We start from the raw sequence: 25,182 nt of genomic DNA, 5'->3' as shown, positions 1-25,182 counted from the left end.
ACTTGGTCACGATGTTGACTAGCTTTTCCACGCTCCTTTTTCCAGGGTGAGACGCTTTCTTTCAATTGTATTTGCAATCTCGTCCCGAAAGTTCGAAATATGTCCTTTTATATGTAAATTAACACCTGGCATATTGAATGTTGACCGATATTTGATATTACACCTGGCCGAATGATGACGCAATCCTTTATAACCCATATACTATAACAAGACTCAGCACTGATTACATCCAAATATCCATGGCATCTTTCGGACGACAAGCAATTTCTCTCTCTCTCTCTCTCTCTCTCTCTCTCTCTCTCTCTCTCTCTCTCTCTCTCTCTCTCTCTCTCCCCCTCTCTCTCTCTCTTTCTCTCTCTCTCTCTCTCTCTCTCTCTCTCTCTCTCTCTCTCTCTCTCTCTCTCTCTCTCTCTCTCTCTCTCTCTCTCTCTCTCTCTCAACCAAGCACATATGTGTATACAAAAATGTATACGTTCATGTACAAATGTATATGTGTATGTTTGGGTGGTGGGTATACATTGCATGTGTACGTATCCACACGTGTGTATGTGTGTGAGTATACACATGATTTCACATCTAAAACACCAGAGTTGACAAAATGTAATGTTTACTCAATAAAAGACGTATAATAACATATTAGTGAAATGCAAACATATGATAAACAAATAAACTAAATATTTAATCTGTATATACCCGTTTGTCGTCGGATTTTATTTGCTCTGTAGGTTAGCATGTAATTCATTAAGTGTATTCCTTAAATTTATGTAAATCTCGCCTCAATATTACGAAACCTTGTACAATGTAAAACTAAATAATTGTTAGATGATTTAGAAAATTACGTATAATTCAAATATATTTAAACACTTTGGTATAATTGAATGTTAGATTAAGGTAGAATGCATCTCGGGGATCAATGTATCTAGAATTTTGCCCTATAAAAACTTTTTCCGGGTCCTTTTATCCTGTTAATAAATTATTTTGGAGTACAGCGTCTTGCTTTTCCCGGATATCGACAATCTATAATTTTCCCATATAGATTTAACAGAGTAATCATATTTCACTCAAAAATGGTTTAATTTTGACGTCATTTTGACCTTTTAGGTTTTCTTAAACAAAGAACAGTTAAGTTATTTCCGAGACGCATTCTACGTTAAGTATTTTATTTGTAATTACTGATGTAGAATGAATTAGAATTGAGTATTTTTTCAAATGACAGGTGATTGATGACGTCATTGGTGATGTCATCATTATGTCACCGATTTAAGATATCTCAGTTTAAGTTATAATGCTGATAGTTGAGTTTTTTTTCTAATAAATACAAACATCGATTTTGATCCGTAATTTTAAAAGGATATCGACGGACATATCGGTGGTATCTCGTTGAAAGGAGCTGGACGGAATTAGTGTTTAAAAAAGTGACACGACTAGTCATTCTGAGAAGGAAAAATAAATTTTACCACTTGAACGAATCTTAGGAATCGCTATCATTCACTTTCGATCGAGATGATAGCTGTCCCAACAATCATCAGGACGTAACCAGAATACTAGATTCGTACAGGCAACAGTCACGATGGTCATTGTCGTGGGGTTCAGGTAAGGTAAACAAACTAAACAACCACTCAACTAGGTCTTTACAATAGCTATTAAAGAATCAATGCAGAAAGGAAAATGTGCACTATTAACTATGCGTAGTCATAGACCCTCGTGGGTGGAGGGTCTATGGCGTAGTTTAGTAGTTGTTGACTTTTTACCCAAGATGCAAAGTGATACTTTGACTCCCTAGCACGAAGTAGAATGGCATTTCTAGTAGTGAGAACAATTGCCCTGGTGCCCAGTTGTGGTGCCCAGTCACAAATTAACATCATTTTCTACATGTCTCCTTTTCCACTCTGGTATAAACCTGTAAATCTTATGTAAAAATTAAACCAAATATTTATGTTTGAAACAGTCATAGCATTTTAAAATTTGACGTAAGGTTGTCCATGCTGAAATCAATGAAGTTTAAATGCATATCACGAATTATTTGCAAGAGTGTAAATGCTTAACTTGTAAATTGTTCATCTGACGACATTTAGATTTAATTGTTACTTTCAGAGCTCCATATTCGTCAGAAACTTAACTTGAATTATGTATGTAGATATATACTGACTTGTTGAGGTCAAAGGTAATTCTAGAATATTATATATAAGGTGTCCTAGTGTGTCAGTTTCCTTGACTCGATCGGCTTGCTAAAGCTAGATGTTCAATATTCAATATTCAAGAGGAGAAGGCAAACAAACAAACACACAATTAAACATAAATTGACTTTTGAACTGCTTAGTGATTGGGATAAAAGTTAGAGAGTTCCATCAATCGAAGTAGCCGAATATCTTCACAGTCTTGCAGCCCGTTTACTAGAATTTGCGAAATTTGTTGTGATATTTCCCTGTGTAATCACATGACTTACATCCCAAGTTATTCCGTGTCTAAAATCAACATCTTCTATATTTCTCTTCAGAATGGAAAGTTCCGGTACGATAACATCGGGTTAAAAACAGTGTCGTAAACAAATGTTTCTGCGACTGCGCTCAGGACAACTATTGCGCTTTACAAAACGCTACCTCTGGAAAGTTCATCTTCGAAACAAAGTTCATATTCAAAACGTATCACAGTTACTAGTAGTCGATGTCATGGTGTACACCAACAAAGCACTCGCACAATTACGCTAGGTTACAGGTAATGTTTTTAGTTTGTTGGGACTGTCGTCTGCGCACCACTTCCGGTAGAGTAGAATATAGTTGTTAACGAAGCTATCATAAATCAGAAAGTAAGCACATTATTACATGGTTGAAAACATTTGGACCGCAAAAACAATAGTTGCTATCACACTTCCTAAACAATATACATATAGCATAAGCTTATCCATAACCATGGCAACTATTTTCCAGTCCTTTTTAATAATTTCTTCTTTTCTCTTCATGTCATGATATTTCGCAACACCTTTTAACTCCGACAGGAGGTCAATAATGATTTCACTCTCATCACAGGGATTAATTCGAATTTTTCTCGGTACGCTGCGATCGTTGGCAAACTGTCCGTCTGTGTTGTGTTTTGCCATAAGAGGTATCAAAACATCTCCGTTACTTATGTGTGCTGAACGCATGTAACTCGGTGCCCGTTTGAGTTCTTCCAGGCGATTGGTAGAAATGTTCGACAGGCAAGATGGCTCAAGAGGTTGCTTGTAGACATTTAGCTTGACAGCCAAGGAATCGATGAAAAGTCTCCTCACCCATCGAGGCATACCGTCATCGTCGGTATTACCGAAATGTAAGTTGACGACAATGACAGAGGAGACGAGAGAAAGACACACTAATATCATAACGACGACGAAATAATATCCTAAGAAGAAAAAAAGAGAGCGAGATATATTTAAGTAACTATTATATCCCATAATATGCATTGAAAGTGGTACATAATTATATACATTTCTTACCGATGACATTTTCGTAATTGTAATAAATTCCATATTTTGTCCATAGTATGCCTTACTTTGATTGATTTACAAAATGTAGGGTCAATGAACTGTACTCAGGGTCAGACATCTGCTTGGGGTTATCATGACTCCTTAATCCAGTTAAGAACACAATATAAATTTCTCACATAAGTAGAATTCATATTGATCATTGGTCAAAGGACATAATAACTCCCTGTCATGACTCTTGTATTGTTTACATTAAATATTTTAGACAATAAATGGCAGGACACGTGTAATAGGACAGTGGAGCTTGGTACTTCCAGAAGAGACGAAGCAGATGTGCTATACTTGCTCTGCTGTCCTTATTGTGTTTACCTTGGCTGTGTGCAGTAATACCTATTCATATTTAGAAAGTATTGGTGTTTCATGAAAATATAAATATTGAAACAAAAACCATCAAAAACAATCCACTAAGCTTTCATAATTTTGCAACTAGTTTGGTTCGTGATAGTATTATCTGTTAGGGCCATATCGCCACCGATGATGCATACATTATGCATTGATGGTGTATTGACGGTGATATGTGTACACGGATACACATGTTGCTATGTGTGCATATACGTGTATGTATATATGTTGCATATGTGGCTACAGGTGCATATACGTGTATGTATATATGTTGCTACGTGTGCATATACGTGTATGTATATATGTGGCTACAGGTCCACATACGTGTATGTATATATATGTTGCTACAGGTGTATATACGTGTATGCACATATGTAGCTACGTGTGCGTATATATACGTGTATGTATATATGTGGCTACAGGTGCATATACGTGTATGTATATATGTTGGTACAGGTGTATATACGTGTATGTATATATGTTGCTACGTGTGCATATATGTGTATGTATATATGTTGTTACAGGCGCTACATGATATACATACATTCTTTAATCATAATACGTGGAGCTAAGGAGGGGGCGACTAAGGATGTCTAAAGATGCCTTAAGATTGTAAAGGAAGACAGACAGTAAATGCTATTTGAAAACTTACCTAGGAATGGTAGATAACTAGACGGTGGCATAAAGTCTGCTAACACCAACTGGAACACAGTCAATGCTAAAAGTATAGTGATACTTAAACTGATTTTCTCGCCTGACTCAGGAGGAAGGTAAAATACTGTGATAGTGACGATCGTAAATAAAGCATTTGGAAGCAATAAGTTCATTATGAAATAAAACGGTCTTCTTTTTAGTATCACGTGGTAGACAACGTCTGTGTAGGTCACCTCGGGGTGGTCGGGATAGACTTCAACATGGGGTGTGGCGTCCATATCAACTAGATCCCACTGACCGTCACTTTCATATGTCCCTTCGTCAACTGTATAATAAATGAATATGTAATCATTATTCAAGAACCATGTTTCGATTGTCTGTCTGTCTGTCTGTCTGTCTGTCTGTCTGTCTGTCTGTCTGTCTGTCTGTCTCCCTAGCCCCCTCTCTCTCGCTCCCCCCCTCTCTCTCTCTCTCTCTCTCTCTCTCTCTCTCTCTCTCTCTCTCTCTCTCTCTCTCTCTCTCTCTCTCTCTCTCTGTCTCTCTCTCTCTCTCTTTCTCTAATTATGTAACACATCTTACATGATCCATGCATATAAACTTCAGCTCCTACGTGTTGCCAAGGACCAAATTTCATCGAACAGTTTTGAACATCAAATGGAAAGTGTGTGACATCAACGGAACACGAACTCTTGAAGATGACAGGAGCCGCCCATAAAACCAATCCATCACTGTACACTATTACCAACTGTTTTATTAGAAAATTCTTGTATTCGTCAGCACTGGGGGAAGAATAAAATATGTTGAATTGTAATTGAATAATTTTCATTCATTTTCAGTAAAGACTCTGACGTAACAGCGAGTATGATAGTAATTATTATATACCTATAGGGAAGTTGCAATCCAGACTGAGCATGCTCAGACGCAAAGGACTATGGGATTATCTGTGGTTATCATAATACCTAATCTGGAGCTACTGATAAAATAAACCTTATTTGTGGTTACAAACAAAGTATCAACATTGTTTACAATACTAATCGGGAAGCCATGTTGAATGTTGCATCATGGGAAATGTGATAATAAATACTAATGAAATTGGTATTGTAAACATTACTGTTACATTGTTTGCAACCGCGAATGGTCACTTCATAGTTTACCCTGACTATTGTGGGAGGTTTTTTATTGGTAGCTTCAGATTAGGTATTACGATAACCACATATACTCCCATAGTCCTTTGCGTCTGAGCATGCTCAGTCTGGATTGCAAGTTCCCTATTGATTAGTATTTATTATCACATTTCCCATGATGCAACATTCAACATGGGGGGTTTGCAAGTTCTCTATTCATCATAAAAGTCATGAAAGTGGGCTCCGCATATTTATGCGTTTTTAAATTGGTCAATTTAGCGAAGTCAATAACTGACTCAAAGATTTGTCTTACTTGTTATACAGTACGACATCTGGCAACCACACATTTTGAGAAGTAACTTTGATACTGTCGACTCCGCCATAATCATCCGGGTTCCACCGCAGAAATTCGTCGGTCCATTCCTATGGCAACGACAGACAAGAATGTAGTTATTATTTTGTTTAACAGTTCCTTTCATCAAAGGGAGAAAGTACTGTCGCTGTTAGACTGAAATAATCGTCTCTGTGTACTTTGACTCAGTAAATCGTTTATTACAATGTTTTAGCTCATTGCTAACAGAGACGCCACCAACGACGAATCTTTCAGTTCATGTAGCTGTTTGAAGAAGAAATGGATGAACAATAAATGCAAGATCACACAGTGTAGTGATTATTAGTGTAATAAAGTCATTATGTATCTTATCACATGTCATAATCAGTCAGTCAGTCAGTCAGTCTGTCTGTCTGTCTGTCTGTCTGTCTGTCTGTCTGTCTGTCTGTCTGTCTGTCTGTCTGTCTGTCTGTCTGTCTGTCTGTCTGTCTGTCTGTCTGTCTGTCTGTCTGTCTGTCTGTCCGTCCGTCCGTCCGTCCGTCTGTCTGTATAATTATGTAGGGTACTCACCAAGGAGGCCCACGTGTTGCTGATTAATAGTTGATTTCGTTCATCCTGAAATAATAAAATTAGTTTATATTTACAACCTTAACCAGCAGAGACATTAGCAATAACATAGAAGTAAAGTATCTTTCACAGCCTTTCACTAGCACATCTTGTAAACCGTGTAAATGGTAGACCTTTTAGAGTCTGTTACTGATACAAATTGATACTGCCCTCAGGGTTAGCCTTTCCGACAGACATAACAGCGCCACCAACGCCCAAACTTACCATATCAATAACTGTAGCCAGAATTAGAATCATGTGTACGTCTGTTACTGTAGTGTGGTTGTAGACGGGTCGAATCATTGGATTGTAGTCGGCGAAGAGGTCACGTAGTAGACGTGCTTGGTTTGTACTTGAAACAGCTTATGTAGAAAGACAATAAATTTAATGAGTTATTGACATATCCGTACATATTGTTTCGAATATCTTCTGTACACAGACGATAAAAACGTGGCGTATTGGAATTAAAAGCCTTAGTTTTCCAGCCAATTTTAGTGCACAAACTTATTTTTATTTTCACATTTTTTACTCAAAACATCTCAGTCTCACGTTTGTTTGTTCATTAATGTAAACCTTGGGGCTAAAAATAATTAATATATAAAAGGGTTTTTGGACAATTGTTGAATATCTGTTGGGTGTGGGAGTAGGGCGCAATGAAATTTGAGTGAATTGCAAATGAGAGAAATATATCAGAATATTTCCTGTGAACAGTATTGTGAATCTCGTTCAAGAGAACAAATTCGAACAAAGTACTTCGCAATGTATGACTCCGACTCCAGATCTAGTCTTGTCTTTTGAACTTGAACGTACGAGTCAAGAACAACAAACAAACACACAGACTTAATTTCATAATCCGGAATATTAAACATTAGTTGTCAGTGATATATAACATCCTTGCGACAAGATGGCTCCATAGGTTCTATTTCCTCCAAAACTGTTTAAAATGGCACGTTTCCACGAGAAATGTGTCGCACTTCTCTAAAAAATAGTCACGGTATGTTAAGTTAGAATTGATATCGTTCGGATCACTTATTAAATAAACAAACCAAAGATTTGCAGCCGACCACTTTATTTATTTAAACAGTCAAATGTTTAGCAGTCTGACAGCACCGCCGTAAAAATATGAATCTAATCCTCATGATTTATGTTTTACCAATATTCTATATCATATTTCAGTATTGCGATTATTTTAATCGTCTGCTTATTTCGAGAATTGTCGGAAGGAAAACTACAAAACTTTAACTCGTTGTGTGCGGCTAAGTACATATCATTGACCAAATACTTGATAGGTTACCAAGGGAATGTGAAAGATATGTCAAACACATTCCCGCCATTCCTATTATTGTGACGTACTACTCTCACGGTAATAAAAAAAATCTAGTTTGTTATCACCGTGACAGTAGTACGTCCCAATTATAGGTATGGTGGGAATGTGTTTGGCATATATATCCTGAAATTTGACTAAATACATTGGTTCAATATCAAAGTATTGAAATTAGCATGACCATCACATTCTTTCTGTTTAAATTTATCCTAAAAGTTGCCATTTGGAGGGGGGGGGGGGTTTGCAATTTTTCAAAATCGAAATACTGATTTAGAACGATTAGCAGTTTTCTTGTTGAAATATTGATACGACTTTAATGTTGTTAGGTGAAATATATCAGATCAATTGAAATATACACGATGCTTAAGCTTGAACAAATCTTATCCAACTTTTTTTTTTTCATTTCACCCATTTTTGACTCTTACACGCACGTGAATATGCTTAATATTTGGTCAGCCACCAAAGAAGTGTTGGTATTCATATCAAAATAACCCAAATGTAAGTCAAGTCAAATGTAAGAACATATCAAGGCCAAAATTCTTATCATACCTTTACTACCATGGAAATAAGGTCAACACAACTTAATGTGAAAATACGGGGAATCAAATCAACTCGTGGGTAATTAAGAACAGAACAGTAGCTTGCCATTGAAATTGGAACCATCTTTCTGGAAAGTGAAACAACCCCGTAAAGAATGTATCATACTCTAACAGACCGACCGAACACAAACACGTGAACACAAACACGCGAATGCCACACGCCACCAATATTCATTACATAAAAACACTTATCTACAACCACATATATCATGACATGAACATAAAAAAAACATGTGACCTACCTTCAGACGATGCACACAGTGCAAAGAATATTAACAATACAGCGGAGCACATCATTAAACGAATGTGAGGACCGTCTGAAAATAATAACAATAAAAACAGGTCAAGTATGAAGAGATAAAGAAAGGTGGGTAGATAAAACATGCTATCTAGTAAGTATGCATTTTAAATTTATAAAAGAAAGATGTATATATCATACAAAGCTTCGCAGCTACCAAGAGTACAACACGTACTAATTTAGAATATATCTTTAATTTGTTTACATTAAGTGAACTTTGAAAACTCGTTTAGAATGACACTATTTACGAGAACACAAGAAAAACAGCATATCATATTATCATTCTTATCTTTCATACCCATCACAATACTAAAGTCACAGAAACTCAAAAAGACATGACAACAAAAATGTCTAAAATTGCTGAAATTCATCAAATCCTTGAGGTATAGTCTCAAGTATTTCTTAATTGGCTCCTTAAACAGCAGAGATGGGGAAATGACTTTTCATCACCTAATTCCCAGTTGTTTTCACGTCCAAAAGCGTCACAGTTCTTTTCGGAGAAGCTTGCCCAATTAAACGAACTATCAAGATCAGTGAGCCTGATCACAAGGTTTTGTGTTGAGATAGACACCATGAAGATAACACGAAAGCATCACATATACAGTGTCAACTCTTTATTTAGTTAATGATATAAGCAGTAACAGCACACATACTACTACACTTACAATAGACATGAGGTATTGAAGTTCAAACAAAATCTGTGGTCAGTAGCCAACTGAGAGAGTCAACACTTTTGTATATAATGTATGTGTGTCATCTTGTCGTGTCTCTGAACATGAAACCTTGTGATCAGGCTCACTCATCTTGATAGTTCGTTTAACAGCTTGGGCAAGATTTGCCAAAAAGGGCCGAAAATTTAATATTCCCTATGTGACATATCCTTGTAGTGATGATTAACACATCCAATATCAGACATTGGTGTTCACACTTTCAACTCATCGATGTCTGTCTGTTATGTGTATTTCTTATGCATTCCTTGTCCCTTCTACTTATTCATATGTTTAACCTACAGTCAAATTTCTGCCGTCTTAAATAATTAATACACAATGATAATTAATTATTTATATATTTTATGATTAAAACGTGTTTAGCTTTCAACGCTGGATCAATAGTAAAAGAGAGACTCAGTTATTGCGATAAAGATGTTGGATAATATTAAAATGCAGAGGGGCGGTCCAGTGCTATATGAAAATGGTGATGACATTATTTGACATATAAATAAAAATAATACGATTGTGCTGTGGTTACGAAGATACCAATCGATCAAATAAATACCTCGTACTTTTTGAATGTCTATTGTTATGAAACTCAATCATTAATGTGTTCGTTTGGGAAAAAATAATTATTCAAATTGTCCTGCTTTTATGGTGCAACGTTTGTGTATTACGTAAGTTGTTTAACAATTTGTTAAATGAACAGTGAGAACTGTAATTATAGCGATATCAAAGGTTCGTTACATCAACCGTATAGAGTATATAAGTTAAAGTACACATAATAGAATATAATAGAACCCCCAGGCTTCAAGAAACAGATGTTGTACGCCGTATAAGTTATCCGTCAAATGTTTTTCACTATTAGCCAAGCTTAGTATGACAGCATAGACAACTTTAATGTTGCCCACAGTTTAACAAATGCGGGGCAATATCAGCAACTTATTCACAATGTTTCTTTTGGGAATTAGACAGTGTTTGGCGATGTTCTTTTGTATGGGCAAATGAAATTGGCCTGAAAAAGTGTTTGGTTCCATCTAGTCTTTCTCTGCCGACCCTAAACATTTTTTTACGAATCACGGAAAATTGCGAAGTTTCGCGAGAAATAGTGGATGTGGAAACTGATATCAACTTAAAAAGACAATATAAAACTGTTCTTCCAATCTGTAATGGTTGTACATCTTGATGGGAAGAAACCAATAACATAGAGACCATATGGAAAACAACGGAAAACATAACTACCTTAACTAGACACACACACATGAAAACAAATCTACCTAGCCCACCTATTTTAAAATTAAGCGTAATCCGAACCACAAAATTTTGTAGGCCTTAGCATACGGATAATATAGAGACGTATACATGATAGATGTACGACATATTTGCAGTAACATTTATCCGTGTCATTACATCAGGAAGGCACCTGCCTCATGAGTTGGGTATTTATTACCGTTATTTTACATCCTGTTATCTCCTAAAGTTTCACATTCAGCCTTAGAAATTGCTGACTCAGTACATACTCTATCTCCCAAGGCACATCGAACTTTCAGCGATTTCTAACAAGCTTCATACGGTATATTTCATGTCCAAGTCGTCAACACAGAACCCTGGATTGCTTGATGGAAATATCCCAGCTGCGTACACAACGAAATATCTACCACCTATCGGAACATCCGATTAACACCGTCCATCTGTTTCCTTCATATAATCCCAAAATGTGAAGGATAGGAAGAATTTTGAAAAGAGACACGAAAGTGTAATCATCAGAAAGGGAATGATCTACGAACAGCTGCAAAAGCTGTTTTGCATGAACAGACTGGAATTTGTTCTTGAATCTCTAGGTACAACGTCACGATGCATGAAGCATCTGACGTCATTTCTGGGTACATATATTTTGTCAGGATATGATTATACAAGTGTGAAACTTTGATATCATATCTATACCAACTAGGAGAGTATACATGTGCTTCATATCAAATACTAAGTATGTATTGCCTAACTGAAGCGATTTCAGTCGACGTTGTTAGTATTGAGATCTCACTAATACACAACTAACAATTATCAAGTCTGTAACAGGGCTGTGGTAGGCCCTCTACAGGCATGGTCAACAGCGCCTGTACATGTGACAAGCCTCCTGGGATCCTGTGTCCATGACATGACACAATATATGACACAATGTAAAAACTTCAGAGTCAGGGTATGTTCTCACTGTTTTATAACACATTTCTACTTTTTTACGGTAACCGTAAAAGGCTCGTTAGTTTACGACGATGGAATGATATACATTCAAGTCTTGCTGTTGACAATTGATCTTACAATAATACTAGATGATCCCCTTGACATGGTGGATTCATCCCAAACAACCTATTGAATTACACTCACAAGTGGTTTACTATAACCTTCACAAAACTCAACAATTTGAACAATTAAGCGTGTCAGTGTTCAGGCCACCATCGCTTGTAAACATATATGCACATTCAATTAGAGTTCGTGTGCAGAGGAAATGGCATAACAGGCAATGTTTGTATACGGAATTAGAGTCATATATTTTTATGTCATTAATAAACTTTCAATATTGTTTATTACAAAACAAGTCGGATTAAACAACGACTTCGGGCACTATGCCTCAGGCCATACTATGTGCAGTGAGGAGTAAAACGATTAGCGCTGACTGGCAGCTGGAGAAATCATACTGAAACGAAGTCAATCGGGTGTTTTATACACAAATTGTCGAGCTCGGAAAAATTGATTTCTCGAACACAATGTGTGTTCCCGGGATGGACATGTTTTTATGATAATGCAAAAACAAAGACGATGACAACGAAAACGAAAACGAAAACAACAACAACAACAACAACAACAACAACAACAACAACACAGATACATAGAAACTATCGACTTCCTATACCGTTCTACGTTGCACGTATATCGTAAAAAAAATTCACAGTCTAGTTCAGATTTTGATCGACAACATTAAGGTGTACACAAACAATTGAACATAAGAATTGTTCTATGCAATCCTTACTTCAAGTAAAATAACACTGAATTGAAACCTGGACCTTTAACGTTGATAAGATTTGTGATTGATTTGTAGGTGAACACAAACTATCTGATATGTTCGGAGTTTGAAAAAAAAATAGTTCGCGAAATGTTTCTCTATCAAAATTTGACGCTTCAAAACTGTATTAAATTTCATCACAGGTGAAGAAAAAACCCACAGGCTATTAAATCTAGCGTATATAAATGTATTTATGACATCAGTCGAAGTGGTGACTAATTAAAGACGCGACGTAAATACATATATGTAGAGGAACGGTGACCTAGATAGGTCGTTTTCTTGTCTTGACAAATTAAATTCAGTATTGCCTTAAACAGTTTCATGAATTAAACGTACAGGTATGTCGATGAACTTTACGAAAAGAAATCTTTAATGTGATTGTAGGGCACATTGTAGTTGACTTATCTTGGAGATGAGATTATAGTGACCAATGTGTATTACATAGCTCTATACACACACAGTGTCAGAATTTCGTACAATACATCTGAGTATTATTATTGATTTGCTGACTGTATTGGTATTTATCGGTACAATGTCATAGCTCATTGACCGGTCTGATAGATGGCTAGGACGTAGAATATAACTATAGCCCCGGGGAATAGCTTTCATCAATCGGAATTATTTTCAGTCATCACCCACGCAGTTTTGACAACATGGTTGCATGAGCTGCTGTTATATTACAGTGGAGCAGTAAACTGCTATAGGAGTGCAATTCGGCACTGTACACACATATGAAATTCAGTATTGTTGCAGGCAGTCAGACAGGTGCAACTCAGCTGGGTGACAGCTCGTGATATTTAGAACTCCATGCATGTTTGAAATCCAATATTGTGGTAGCCCGGATGTAGCCAGCCAGCCAGCCAGCCAGCCAGCCAACCTGATGTAATTCAGTACTGTGGCAGCCAGTGCAATTCAGTAATACATGCACGTTTGAAATCCAGTAATGAATACATGTATGATATGTAAGAAGAATGCCTCATATTTATCTTTTAAAAAAATATTCTTTCCCTCGGGAAAAATCGTTCAAATGTAGTTCTTAGTTCCTTTATCTCACTCCTTTCCTTTCCTTTTTGTTCTCTTTGTTTGAGAATAAAAACTATTTAGGTCATGAACTATTCAGAAAATTAATCATGTATTAAAGAATATGTGGATTTGTTGGAAGAACCGTAACCATGGATATTGTCCAGTTTTATGACTATTTGTGTCCCAAACGATGACCTCGGTCAATACCCCGGATGTGACGTTATTGTAGATAATTACTCAAGACGCACAGTGTGCAATGAAATAATTGACTCAAAAATAAAAAAAATGTCTTTTTAGAGTAACGTCACAAAAAATGAGAGTATTGAATATCTTACCGTATCTACTTTGTAATAATGATTAACAAGGGCGAGTTGACACTTTTTTGTAATATGTACAACTAGTATATCCAATTTAAAAAAAGTATATATGGAAAGTTAATTAGGTGGTGACTGAAGCTGATTAATATTTTCATTCTTTAGAACCATATAGACATCACAGTCAGCAAAACAGAACACGCTTGATATGGCATACATAGAATTTTTAATTTTAGTAAATTAAACACATTCTCTATAATTTGATTTTTTAATGTCACAATGCATTGCTATGACAACATTACATACATTATATCTATTCTTCAGTGTCCCTGTTTAGCTTCAACTCTGTCTCTCTATTTCTGTCACTGTCTTACACTTTCTCTATCTCTCTTTATTTCTCTCTATCTGTGTGTACATTTCTCTCCCTCTATCTTTCTGTGTATCTGATCATGACACCATGGGGGGGGGGTGCTATATTGTTCTATTTATGTATATCTGACAGTGTCTACTCGCTTGTCTTTCACTTCTATGTCCAAAATTCTGTCTGTCTGTCTGTCTGTCTGTCTGTCTGTCTGTCTGTCTGTCTGTCTGTATGTCTGTCTGTATGTCTGTCCGTCCGTCCGTCCGTCCGTCCGTCCGTCCGTCCGTCCGTCCGTCCGTCTGTCTGTATGATAGCCAACTGAATAATATTCTTCAGTTCATAACCAACTTCCATACGTTTAAAATTTGAAGAGAAGCGTTTTACAAAACAATATAAAGATTCAATAAACCTATTGTACCTCAGACCACTATAGAACTTCAAAGGTTGTACCAATGATATGTCGTAAACAGTCTTTACGTACCCATAATCTAGATGTGATCGGGATGACGTGACATCGACGGCACTGTCGGCAATGTGATAGTCTTAGTCTTACACTCGGGAATTAGATGCACAGCTTCAGATAGACAAAGATATACGGTTTGCCAGACTCACAGCCTTGTAATCAATTTACTGTGTAATCTCTCGGTGGTTTATTCATATAGTATTTTGTTTTCATATACGTGTGTAATTGATGCAGGAAAACGACGTCATCATATCATCTCCATGTAATGATGTAACTCACCATCACGTGACATAACAAATGTCAGTCAAGCATGATTGCTGAAGATATCAAAAATACCGCAACGTAAGTAACTTCTCACAACGTTAAAGTTATATTTCTCCCTGTATTTGGGAACCTTTTGTAACACCATTCGATTCAGCTTCGACGCTGCCGTTTGTTTCTGAATGGCTAAAGTCCTTGGGCAAGATTTGAACCACACTTGTGTGCCTCAGTCAACCCAGCTCTATAATCGGGGACCTGGTAGGATAGAGGTTGCTGTGTGATTTTTATCATATAGCTTGCAATAGTTTGTATGGTTTCCATTGAGTTGAAGAAGTAGAACTGGCCGATGTGCCGCTATAGGTCCGTGCCAGGGGTAATAATTGCAAATACAGTGTAGGAAAGCGCTATATTAAAATTAGCATTAATAACATCATTTTAATAAATTAACAGGACCTTTGTGAGTCAGGTTCATTGACCTTTAACTTTTGCCGAAACAGTCGGTCGACCAAATACCAAATTTTGGATCGTAATACCGGTATGAAATACTGTCATCACAACCTCATCTACATTCATGTCACAAAAGTGACATCAATCGCGATCGAAGGACGTTACCCACTTTAAGTAATACATTATTAAATGAAACTTACAGTAATACAGACAAGAAAAAAAATGAAAGAAATTCGACCAAATGCTATTAGTTTAATGGACACTTCAATATTATTAATTATAATTCAGGGTTCATCCATGTAAAATTAAATATTTAGTAAAATGGTCATTGAGATAAACAAAATGTCACATTTTAGCATTTGTTTAAATTAAAAAAAATTTAATTAAACTAATTAATTTACCCTAGGCTGAGTACTCTAATTAATCATTTTCATTTAATTTTAATGGTTGTGCTTTGTTAATAATTTACATAATTAATAGTTCTCTCCTTCACCTAATGAGTTGTAATATGCAGTCTAACCATCATTTAGACTTCTTATACTTTCATACGCCCAGGAGAACATGTAGCTGGTGGTCCTTGCTAACACTTATGGACCGTTTAACTTTTGTCTCGAGTAATTTATCCGCGAATTCCTAGTCTCTGTAAAGGTGTTTCATGACAAAGCGATTATTTGCAGGTTTGTATCTCGTTACACAGTTTTTGCGTCCTGCATTTAAAAGAAAGACTCGCCTGGAGATCTATGTATAGTTATGTTCATGATTTTGTCAACTAAATTTCTAACGGATGGAAAACGATAGAAAGTGACAGTCGCTGTATTGTTCAGTCAATTCGGGAGTTTAAGGTTTTGAAAAGTTCCAAAAAGCAAAGTATGCATAGAATGCATGATGTACAACAATCGTCAAAAGACAGCCACATTTCAATGGACTTTGACATTTATTCAATATGAAATAACTTTCGCACATAACCACAGATTTTCTAGTCTCAGTTTAGATGATTGATTTTCTGCGTGGTCTAAATTGTGTATCACCGTTTTGCATTGTCCGCTTGTAAAGACCATTATAATCGTGCTGTGAGATTAAATCAGATCTTTTGTGCAATTGATGTTCTTGTAAGCAATTGCCACAGTTTTGTGAGAAGTTTAAGATATGGCACAGCCAACCACCCATTGCAAAAACATATGAGTGTGGTTGTACGTTTAACCCAGTGTAGAACATTTTGACGGGGACTTTTGCCCTCTACCTCTTGTTTTTTGTATTAGATCCCCCCGGGGGGGGGGTGTATTCTTTACAGCTCTCAGATTTGAGAAAATGTATTTTAAAATACATTGCAGAGTTTTCCATCCATGTTAAGCACGGTTTCAACCAATGGACCAAACTGTGTCAGAATATAAAAGACTTAAGGTTTTTGGTATGAGAAAAGGCCTGCTTTTTTCATAAAATGTGGTATACCAGTATTTTGGGTATGGAGGTCTGCGCGGAGTGTTCCCCGTACGATTGCTCGTGGCGTTGCCCCCCCCGTCCGTATTGGTTCACACAAAGTCCGTTCATACACGTACACTAGTCTCTGTTGATCTACAAATTTAACATGTGCTATTTGGCAACGCTTACTGAGTAGAATGCTAAAAGTGACACGTTCTGATCTGTTCTAAATAGTGTATCGGAGTACGAGTGGACGATAGTCCAGTCGTATGCTGTATTAGTTTGAGTGTAACATGAAACGTCATGCAACATTCACTTGTCATTCGTTATCTTTGAAGAGGGAAAATTCAGCTTGGAGGCACGTGCATAATGACGGTTTAGCTTTGATTGTCCCGACAACATGATCAATATGGTCTAATTTGAGACTATCGACGGTTGGGTCATTTTACCAGCATACGTTTTATAGTAACTGAATATGTAATCTCACAATACCGAACCATAAACACTTGTGCACTACCACAATCCGAGTAAAACTGTGAAGGTGTTAATTTGAAAGCCTAGTAGCTACTCCCTTTAGCTATTTGCCGTTCATTTTATCTGCAGAAAAACACGCCAAAACTTTACCTGATACGTTTGTGTTATTCTGATTAGCTGAATTACTTTACTAGTAATTGGTGGTACAATACACACTGGCTTGGTGTTCATGTGTAAACAGTCACGTACACTGGCTTGATGTTCATGTGTAAACAGTCATTTGGCAACAAATATGATAGTACTGTGTGACACACTGATAGGTGCTGATCACAAGGTGAATGTGTATATTTCAACAAAATAACATAAAAAGTCGAAAACAAGATAAGAAAATATAAAAACAATTCCAGTTTATCATCAACTCATTGAATTTTGAAATAAAAAAATCTATCAACATGGTATTAGCATTATTGGTTGCGGCTGAAATTTGATTTAATTTAATTTGATGAGGGAGGGGAGGGGGGGTAATAACATTGTGGGAAATATTTAAAATGATTGAAATTTGCTACTATGATCGAATTTGAATTTTGCGCATGCTACATACAGCCCGTTTCAGGTTAGTGTTTCATGGCTCTGTTTGATACAACCATGCATAAAAAATCATACTGCTACATTATAAGATTGCAAGATTGAATGAATACAGTTTCCTGCCACATTGTTAGTAAATGATAGGAACTGATGTTCCACCATGCAGACATCAGCACATTAATTCCCGAATGTCTGCGTCTAGGTACAGTATGTTTTATTCCATTCAGACAAAATATAGCGAGAAATTGTGATCTTGTAGAATGTGGGTTTCTTATTGATTTCTGTGTGGCTGTGGGGTTTCAAACATAATCAGTGAATGCTAACATGAAACGTGCTGTATTAATGTGGCTTCGAAATATATGTTTTTTTTGTATATATTGAATAACTAGCACTGACGACAGTAAATGCTTCGCGATGATATTATCTTTTTAAAAAATCTAAATTGCTTTCAGTTTTGACTAGATGAAAACGAAAGATAAACCACCAACTAAATCAAACCGTTAAAAGTCAACACTTGCCTTTAGGTTGTTCAATAGATGAAACAAACGATAAAATTGTCAATTAAATAAAACCATTGAAGTCTAAATTGCTTTTCGGTTTCTAAAGATGAAACAATTGATAACGATGTGAATTAAAACAACCCCACCCTGGACGAAACAATGAGAACACTGTGAATTACACCTGATCTATTTTGGTGTTTTTTTTTTCTTGACGTTTTTCAATTTTTACTTGAACAATGTCAGTCTTTGAAAAGAAGTTCTTTAAAATCTTCACCATTATTACATTTGAGTTTATGACAGTGGTACTGAAATATGGAAGAAGAAAAAAAAGAGAATTTTTCATTTGGAATGATTTTATAAGGTTTTCCATTTCTATTTCAAGATATCAATAACAAATTTAAACAAGGCAGACACTGAATTATACTTCTGTCATTTAAAGAAAATAAAAGTTTACAAATGTATAGGGGATAGCTGAACTGAAACAGGATTGTGTTGTCCTAAGTATAAAGTTATCCGTAGTATACTGGCACATGAGATTTCCTGCATGTAAATAACAGACATTACAGCATAGATGTCATTGGAGAGAATGTCTATGACTGCAGGACAAAGATTCTAATATTCGAGTTTTAAACAGATCCAAGTTTGCACGACTCGATTTATGTAGAGGAAATGATTTACTTATAAGATCATTTGACTTGCCTTTAAAAAATGAGTTACCCTTCGTATTTTGTAAAGAAAATGATTGATTTTACAGATTACGTCATATTTATGAATACATCAGTATTTTTAAAATTTGAATAAAAATATACATTTTTGTGATGTTAAACGACGCGTATTGTTTGTTTTACTCTCTGCGCCGTAACTTACCATGGAGAATATTTTGTTCATGTTTCTAAAAATCAATAGGAGAGTGAAATATTTTGGAACAGTAAATTAGAAACGAATGTAATGACTAGTACTAATGTTGCGATTCGTCTAATACAATTTTTTAACCTCAATGACTCAACAATTTCATTATTCAGTGTTAATGTCTCCGAAACTTATCCTGACCGCTATCTTGTTTACATCTTTGTTTCAACACCTGAACCTGTATTTCCAGTCGGATTATCTTTTCATTTTCCATACACTTTTGGATCATTTGGTTGACCGGTTGAGTATAAAGGCAAAACGACTAGATCGCAAAAAAATAGTACAAAACAGATGCGTCCACCAACGCAACAAAGCATGTCATGTACAAAGCGGTTTTCTGCATCTAAAGAATTGGAGGGATCATGACAAAAGTCCATTGCAGCAAAATAACTTTAAAAGACGTGTCGTGGCTTCAGTTGTGAAAGAAAAGAAATGTTAGAATCACTAACATGTGTTGGACACTTGCCAAAACTTTTACAAATTTTATCAATAAGTAAAGAAAAAAACCCTGTTTAAACAGTTTATAGAAATGTAAATGAGACGCTCTTGTAGCTATAGCTTTGACCATGCAATAGTAAAACATTTGAGAAGTTCGGTAAAGATAATGCCACTTTGGAAATGAAAGTTTGAAGCACTATTACACTGTGACAAAACTGAGTATGAGACCACTTTAAATGTTCCTATGAAGAGCAAAACACAGACATACCGACGGGTACCTTTGTATATGCAAGTTTTGCGTTTCAGGCCATCAATTCGACCGACTTCGCGTTTCGGGCCATCAATTCGACCGACTGCGCGTTTCAGGCCATCAAGTCGACCGACTACGCGTTTCAGGCCATCAATTCGACCGACTTCGCGTTTCAGGCCATCAAGTCGACCGTCTACGCGTTTCAGGCCATCAAGTCGACCGACTACGCGTTTCAGGCCATCAAGTCGACCGACTACGCGTTTCAGGCCATCAATTCGACCGTCTTCGCGTTTCAGGCCATCAAGTCGACCGTCTTCGTAGCAATCGTTGAATGTTAACAAAATTAATAACGTTGGCGTGATCCCAGTATTTACTGCATTCGTAGAAGTTGTCCCTCATCGAACACCAAATTGTTTTGCAACGGAGTGTGCGTTAAAGTCTATTCGTCATGGATCAACGACCCAAGTTTGAGAAAAGCTTTGGTGTGAAACTACCATTTGCATTGTAAACTATAAATAAATGCGTCTGAGTCTAAGAACCATGCCCCCACGCTATTTTCCAAATAGGTGTTGAATGCCATTTCTCTGTTTTTGACGACTTTCGTAGTCAGGTTTAATGTTATAGTAGTAATTGTATTTTGTTTTGATGAAACTTTCTTAAACTACATTGTAAGTACAAATGTACACGTTTGCATCCTTACGGACTATCTGTGTTTTTCTTTACGATTATCAAGTTACAAGTACTTTCTTCGTAAAACGTGAAACAGAACAAAACAGTCTTGAGTCGCTTAACATTTTTGCGAAGAGGACGATACATTAAAATGCAATCTAATCTTTCGCAAAACAATTTGTAGTTTAAATGTGTGTGTTCGTCTCTCTGTTTACTCGGTGTTATGGATGTTTAGAGCAGTTTTTGGATTAGCTTTCAGTAAAAGTGTTTTTCATGCATAAATTCTGTGTCGTGCACTCAACTGTACACTTATACAACGGAGTGCAATAAAGAAGACAACAATACCAGTAAGTGAAAATGAAAAATGCTTCTGACAAAAAAACAAAAGAGAAATCATTAATCAAAACCCGATCCTTACCTAAATTCCCTGTACAGTGACAAAGCATGTCTCTCGATATGGCGGACAGACAGACAGACTGAACCGTCTCAGATAAACCGAACTGTCTAAAATATTTTTGCAACATATCAATAGATGACCACCATGTAACCCAAAGCACAAAACCAGATTAAAATAGCGACATGTCTGTCAATTTATAATAAATTATTGTCATTAAAACACCAAAAAACAATACCAGACTTCTGTTTGACATTCCTTGAAAGAAAGACAACCATTCGTTGCGTGAGTGTACATGTATACGATCAGCTGTCCCCAACTGTTTAAATAATTGATTTCTAACGTTTATAGATTGAATATTCAGTTCACTAGGGAATTGAGGTCATAATTCACGAGTTTAAACAAATGAGTTGAGATTCACACCCTGACATCTTATGCATTATTATATTTCAGTAAGTAGATCAACAGAAAAGTATGATATTTTAAAATGAAATAAATAAATATGAGCTTTAATATGTTTACTATAAATTATGTCCATTTGTCCAAAAAAATCATGTAGAAAGCAGAGATTTGATGAACTATCGTGCGGTTAGTGGTGACGCGATGTTACGACGATTGTTTAAAAAAATTATAGCATCAAGTTTAGATAACAAACACACATCGTGAGGATTTACACCTATATGACGATAGATCAAAGTATCACAGATAACATAATGACACAATAAAGAGATGTGAAGAGGAGCTTGTCTGTAGTGTCAATGTGTTTACGACATATACTAAGTATATTAAATCTCAACTAGCTGCGGCTGGAACATTTACTGTATTTGTTTTGCCAGATATAATAGCTTAACCGTACTATTGTACACCCTGAACAGTACTGCATTACCTTTGATTTAACATATACTTGCATACACAGTATATGAAGCCAATCAAATTGATTTTTGGGTCCGCACCCAAAAAACAGCGGCCCCAATGCAATAATAATTTAAACCTATTACAGTACTAATGGATACAACAAACTTCTAATTAAAATTTACAAGTTGGACACCTTTGATCAAAATAAGTTGACATAAAAATGTCTGTATTGCATCAAAAAGCTCGTTTCATTCAGATGCCTGAATCTATTCAAATATTGTCATTGGTCCATTAGAAATACTATAAGAGAAATGGTAGGGTTCACCGTATCTAGTTTAAAAAAAGTAATCGGTTGCGGCCATATTGGATGGCGGCCATATTAAATTCATTAAATTTTGATATCAATTTGACCTCTATTTAAAAAATGTGTATATGGTGACCCCAGATTTTTAAAAATTGAATTTAAACTGATGAGGTTGGAGTTTTCTTGAACAAAGTTACAAAAATGGTTTAGAGAGTTTATATCCAAGGTTATTCTACGGTTAGGAAATAATTAATTTTCTCAATATTTTACTATCATATTTTCCTGAACAAGCAAAGATTAAAAAAAAATCCTATACATATACTACGTTAATAGCGTTCTTCCCTTTCCATACATCAATTTGCATTTGTTGAGTAAGTACGAACTCCCCTAGCCAAGATTTATCAATAAAGTCATATTTACCGTATTTATCTATGATTTTACCTACCACACATAAACGTTGTCACATCTCATCGCACAAACAGCCTAAAACTATACCTAACATCTAGTAATTCGACACATACAAAAATTCTGGAATTGTGATGAATATTGCTTCTACAGGATAGACAGTGCACTTGTCAAAATACTAACACAATGAGATGCTAGTTATGACGGCCAAAGTAATATTGAAATGTCACCCCAATCCCTCGAGGATAGCAAAATGTCATATCCAGTTTGTGAATTGTTTTCACAACACGATAAATGAATTTACCACATAGCGAGAAATTACGTTGAAAAACAACCTGCAAATCCGATCGTGAAACTTTGTTGAAAGCCGATCTATTCAGATAGTTTACAATTACCAATCTAATGAATTAGAGAGTATGACCCCAGCCGTGTAATACCCACAGGTGTCTGACCACTAAGGTGAATATAATAGAACAAATACATATCAAATTTGCTACATTCATAAGACGGACATTTGAAATAATACCGACAATTGGAATATAAATCATTCCTTCCGGGTCTATTTATTTTACATCTTGGAATAATAATATAGTATATTGCACAAGATGGTGGTATTTGATTTCATACGGAAGCGTTGCTTACTGACATCGCCAGTATACAAAATTCCATTCGTCCGTCCGTCCGTCCGTCCGTCTATCTGTCTGTCTGTCTGTCTGTCTGTCTGTCTGTCTGTCTGTCTGTCTGTCTGTCTGTCTGTCTGTCTGTCCGTCTCTCAGTCTTCACGATAGTTCACCCATCTATTCTTTTGCAACTCAATCTAATAATTTAGTGAATACCGGTAATATGTAGTAAAACGTACCCAAATAATTCATCTGAAGAGATTGTTAGCTATTCTAACAGTGATTAAAATCTAATTACTACATACGAAGAGTCGTTTGTTTATTACACTTTTATAACTAATTTTAACTATTTTAGAATACTAGGGGTGTCAATGTTAATCATTGTTTGTGTCAATTAACAGAATCTGAAATTAAACTGTCTTTCGAGTCAGCCATATTTAGTCAAATTAACAAGACGACGGCCTTGGTTATGAACGTCCTTTTTCCGTGTTTATGATTGTAATATTTTGTTACCTGGTTAAATTTAGTCAGTGATGGATAAACTTGAAATGGTTAGCTTGATGAACAAGATTTTAAGACTCTTTTGTACACTATATTGTATAAAATGACTTCAGGTTTAAAATAAATAAATAAGCATTTTGTTTTTTCTAGCTCTCGTAAATATTTGCCCAAAATTAGTAAACTGTTTATAGGTTTGGTTTCAAAGACTGTCTATACACTCTTGCTAAGAAGAAGTACCACTAGTTCCAGCTAACATCTCCTTAACATATCTTGAAGTCTTTTCAAACTTGGCAAAATGGTATAACTGCAGCGCTGTTGTTCAGTGATTGCTAGCGTTGTATGCGTTCTTGTACACCACTAAGTACTGGTCTAGTAATACAAATGTTACGGTCGAAACACTAAGAGATACACATTTTCTCGTTTCAACCCAAATATGCATAGATGAGCTGTATCTAAAGCTTTCATATGTACAGGCTAAATCTTAGCACCCCAACATTCACCACTGCAAGTTTGTATTCCTATAGCGTTTCGTATGCTGTATTATCTCACTGCATGAAACCATGATGAACGCCTTTGTCAGATTAGAAAGAGATTATCATGCTTATTCTCCGACTCAAAGTTCAAGTGTTACTGGCTACAGGCCATTCTCATATATACATACCTTTGGTCCGTAAATTTATCACCGGTTCTGTATTCATGTAATCTCCCTTCTCTTAAATTAGAGATAGTTGATTATATTACAGCATAGGTGACTAAATCTCACAATTACAACCTTTAGACTTTCTAGAATTTACGTCGATGTTTCACGATCCCGAACTAATACTTACATTAGCCAGACAATGAATATCATTAACACTCACACGAAACGATTTATCATCATTCTCACTTACCTGGAGACCAGATTTTGCTTTCTTTACTCCTGTAAATAATGTAGCAACCAACAAAACACCTCCCGCCTGTTGGCATTTTCACTGATGACACACTCATCGCTCAAAACCTATTGTTGTTATAACTATCGATTTTTAACGAGCGCCATCAACGTTCTCAATTGGAGCTGATTTCATTCGAAGGCCATTATAAAATACAAACTATGTAGAAACGATATGTGACGTTGTTAATTCCGTTATGGCTAGGGAGGGTCAAACAAAACGGTAGACGAAGAAAGTAGTAAACTACCTGTAGTAAAATACGAGATAACGTCCGTACTTCGTACAATATGACACCCGTGCCGCCCCCTATTATTTTATAGACGGTGTTATTACTGACCCCAGCTGACCCCTTTACCCCACGCAGGCACAAAAACTACATTTAACAGACTACAATAGAGAAACGTTTCAATGGACATTGGTGTCGGTTGTCTTCACTGGTTAATAAAATATCATGAATTCACTGTCACCGCAGATAAAGGATGCGCAGACCCGACG

The 25,182-nt window shown here is 36.1% G+C and overlaps 1 protein-coding gene across 5 annotated transcripts; it reads right to left on the bottom strand.

Moving 5' to 3' along the window:
• Positions 1-588: 588 nt before the first annotated feature.
• Positions 589-24,724, bottom strand: LOC144450662 (acetylcholine receptor subunit alpha-like). 5 transcript variants are annotated; one of them, XM_078141310.1, is made up of 9 exons: positions 24,420-24,471; positions 14,746-15,044; positions 8,743-8,817; positions 6,803-6,939; positions 6,542-6,586; positions 5,954-6,063; positions 5,096-5,295; positions 4,515-4,841; positions 589-3,378 (listed from the first exon to the last, which is right to left on the bottom strand). In XM_078141310.1, exons 2-9 carry the CDS (start codon positions 14,747-14,749, stop codon positions 2,819-2,821), a joined length of 1,458 nt encoding a protein of 485 aa, XP_077997436.1. In that variant the 5' UTR covers positions 14,750-15,044; positions 24,420-24,471; the 3' UTR covers positions 589-2,818. The 5 variants fall into 5 exon arrangements, with proteins under 5 accessions (XP_077997436.1, XP_077997433.1, XP_077997434.1 ...); XM_078141307.1 differs by lacking the exons at positions 14,746-15,044; positions 24,420-24,471 and adding an exon at positions 24,649-24,724; XM_078141308.1 differs by lacking the exon at positions 14,746-15,044 and having other exon boundaries at positions 24,420-24,500.
• Between the last annotated feature and the right edge of the window lie 458 nt (positions 24,725-25,182).

Source organism: Glandiceps talaboti, chromosome 20, assembly GCF_964340395.1.
Source record: "Glandiceps talaboti chromosome 20, keGlaTala1.1, whole genome shotgun sequence".
In the NCBI taxonomy this organism is placed as follows: Eukaryota; Metazoa; Hemichordata; class Enteropneusta; family Spengelidae; genus Glandiceps; species Glandiceps talaboti.
This window is presented reverse-complemented; position numbering and strand designations above follow the sequence as displayed.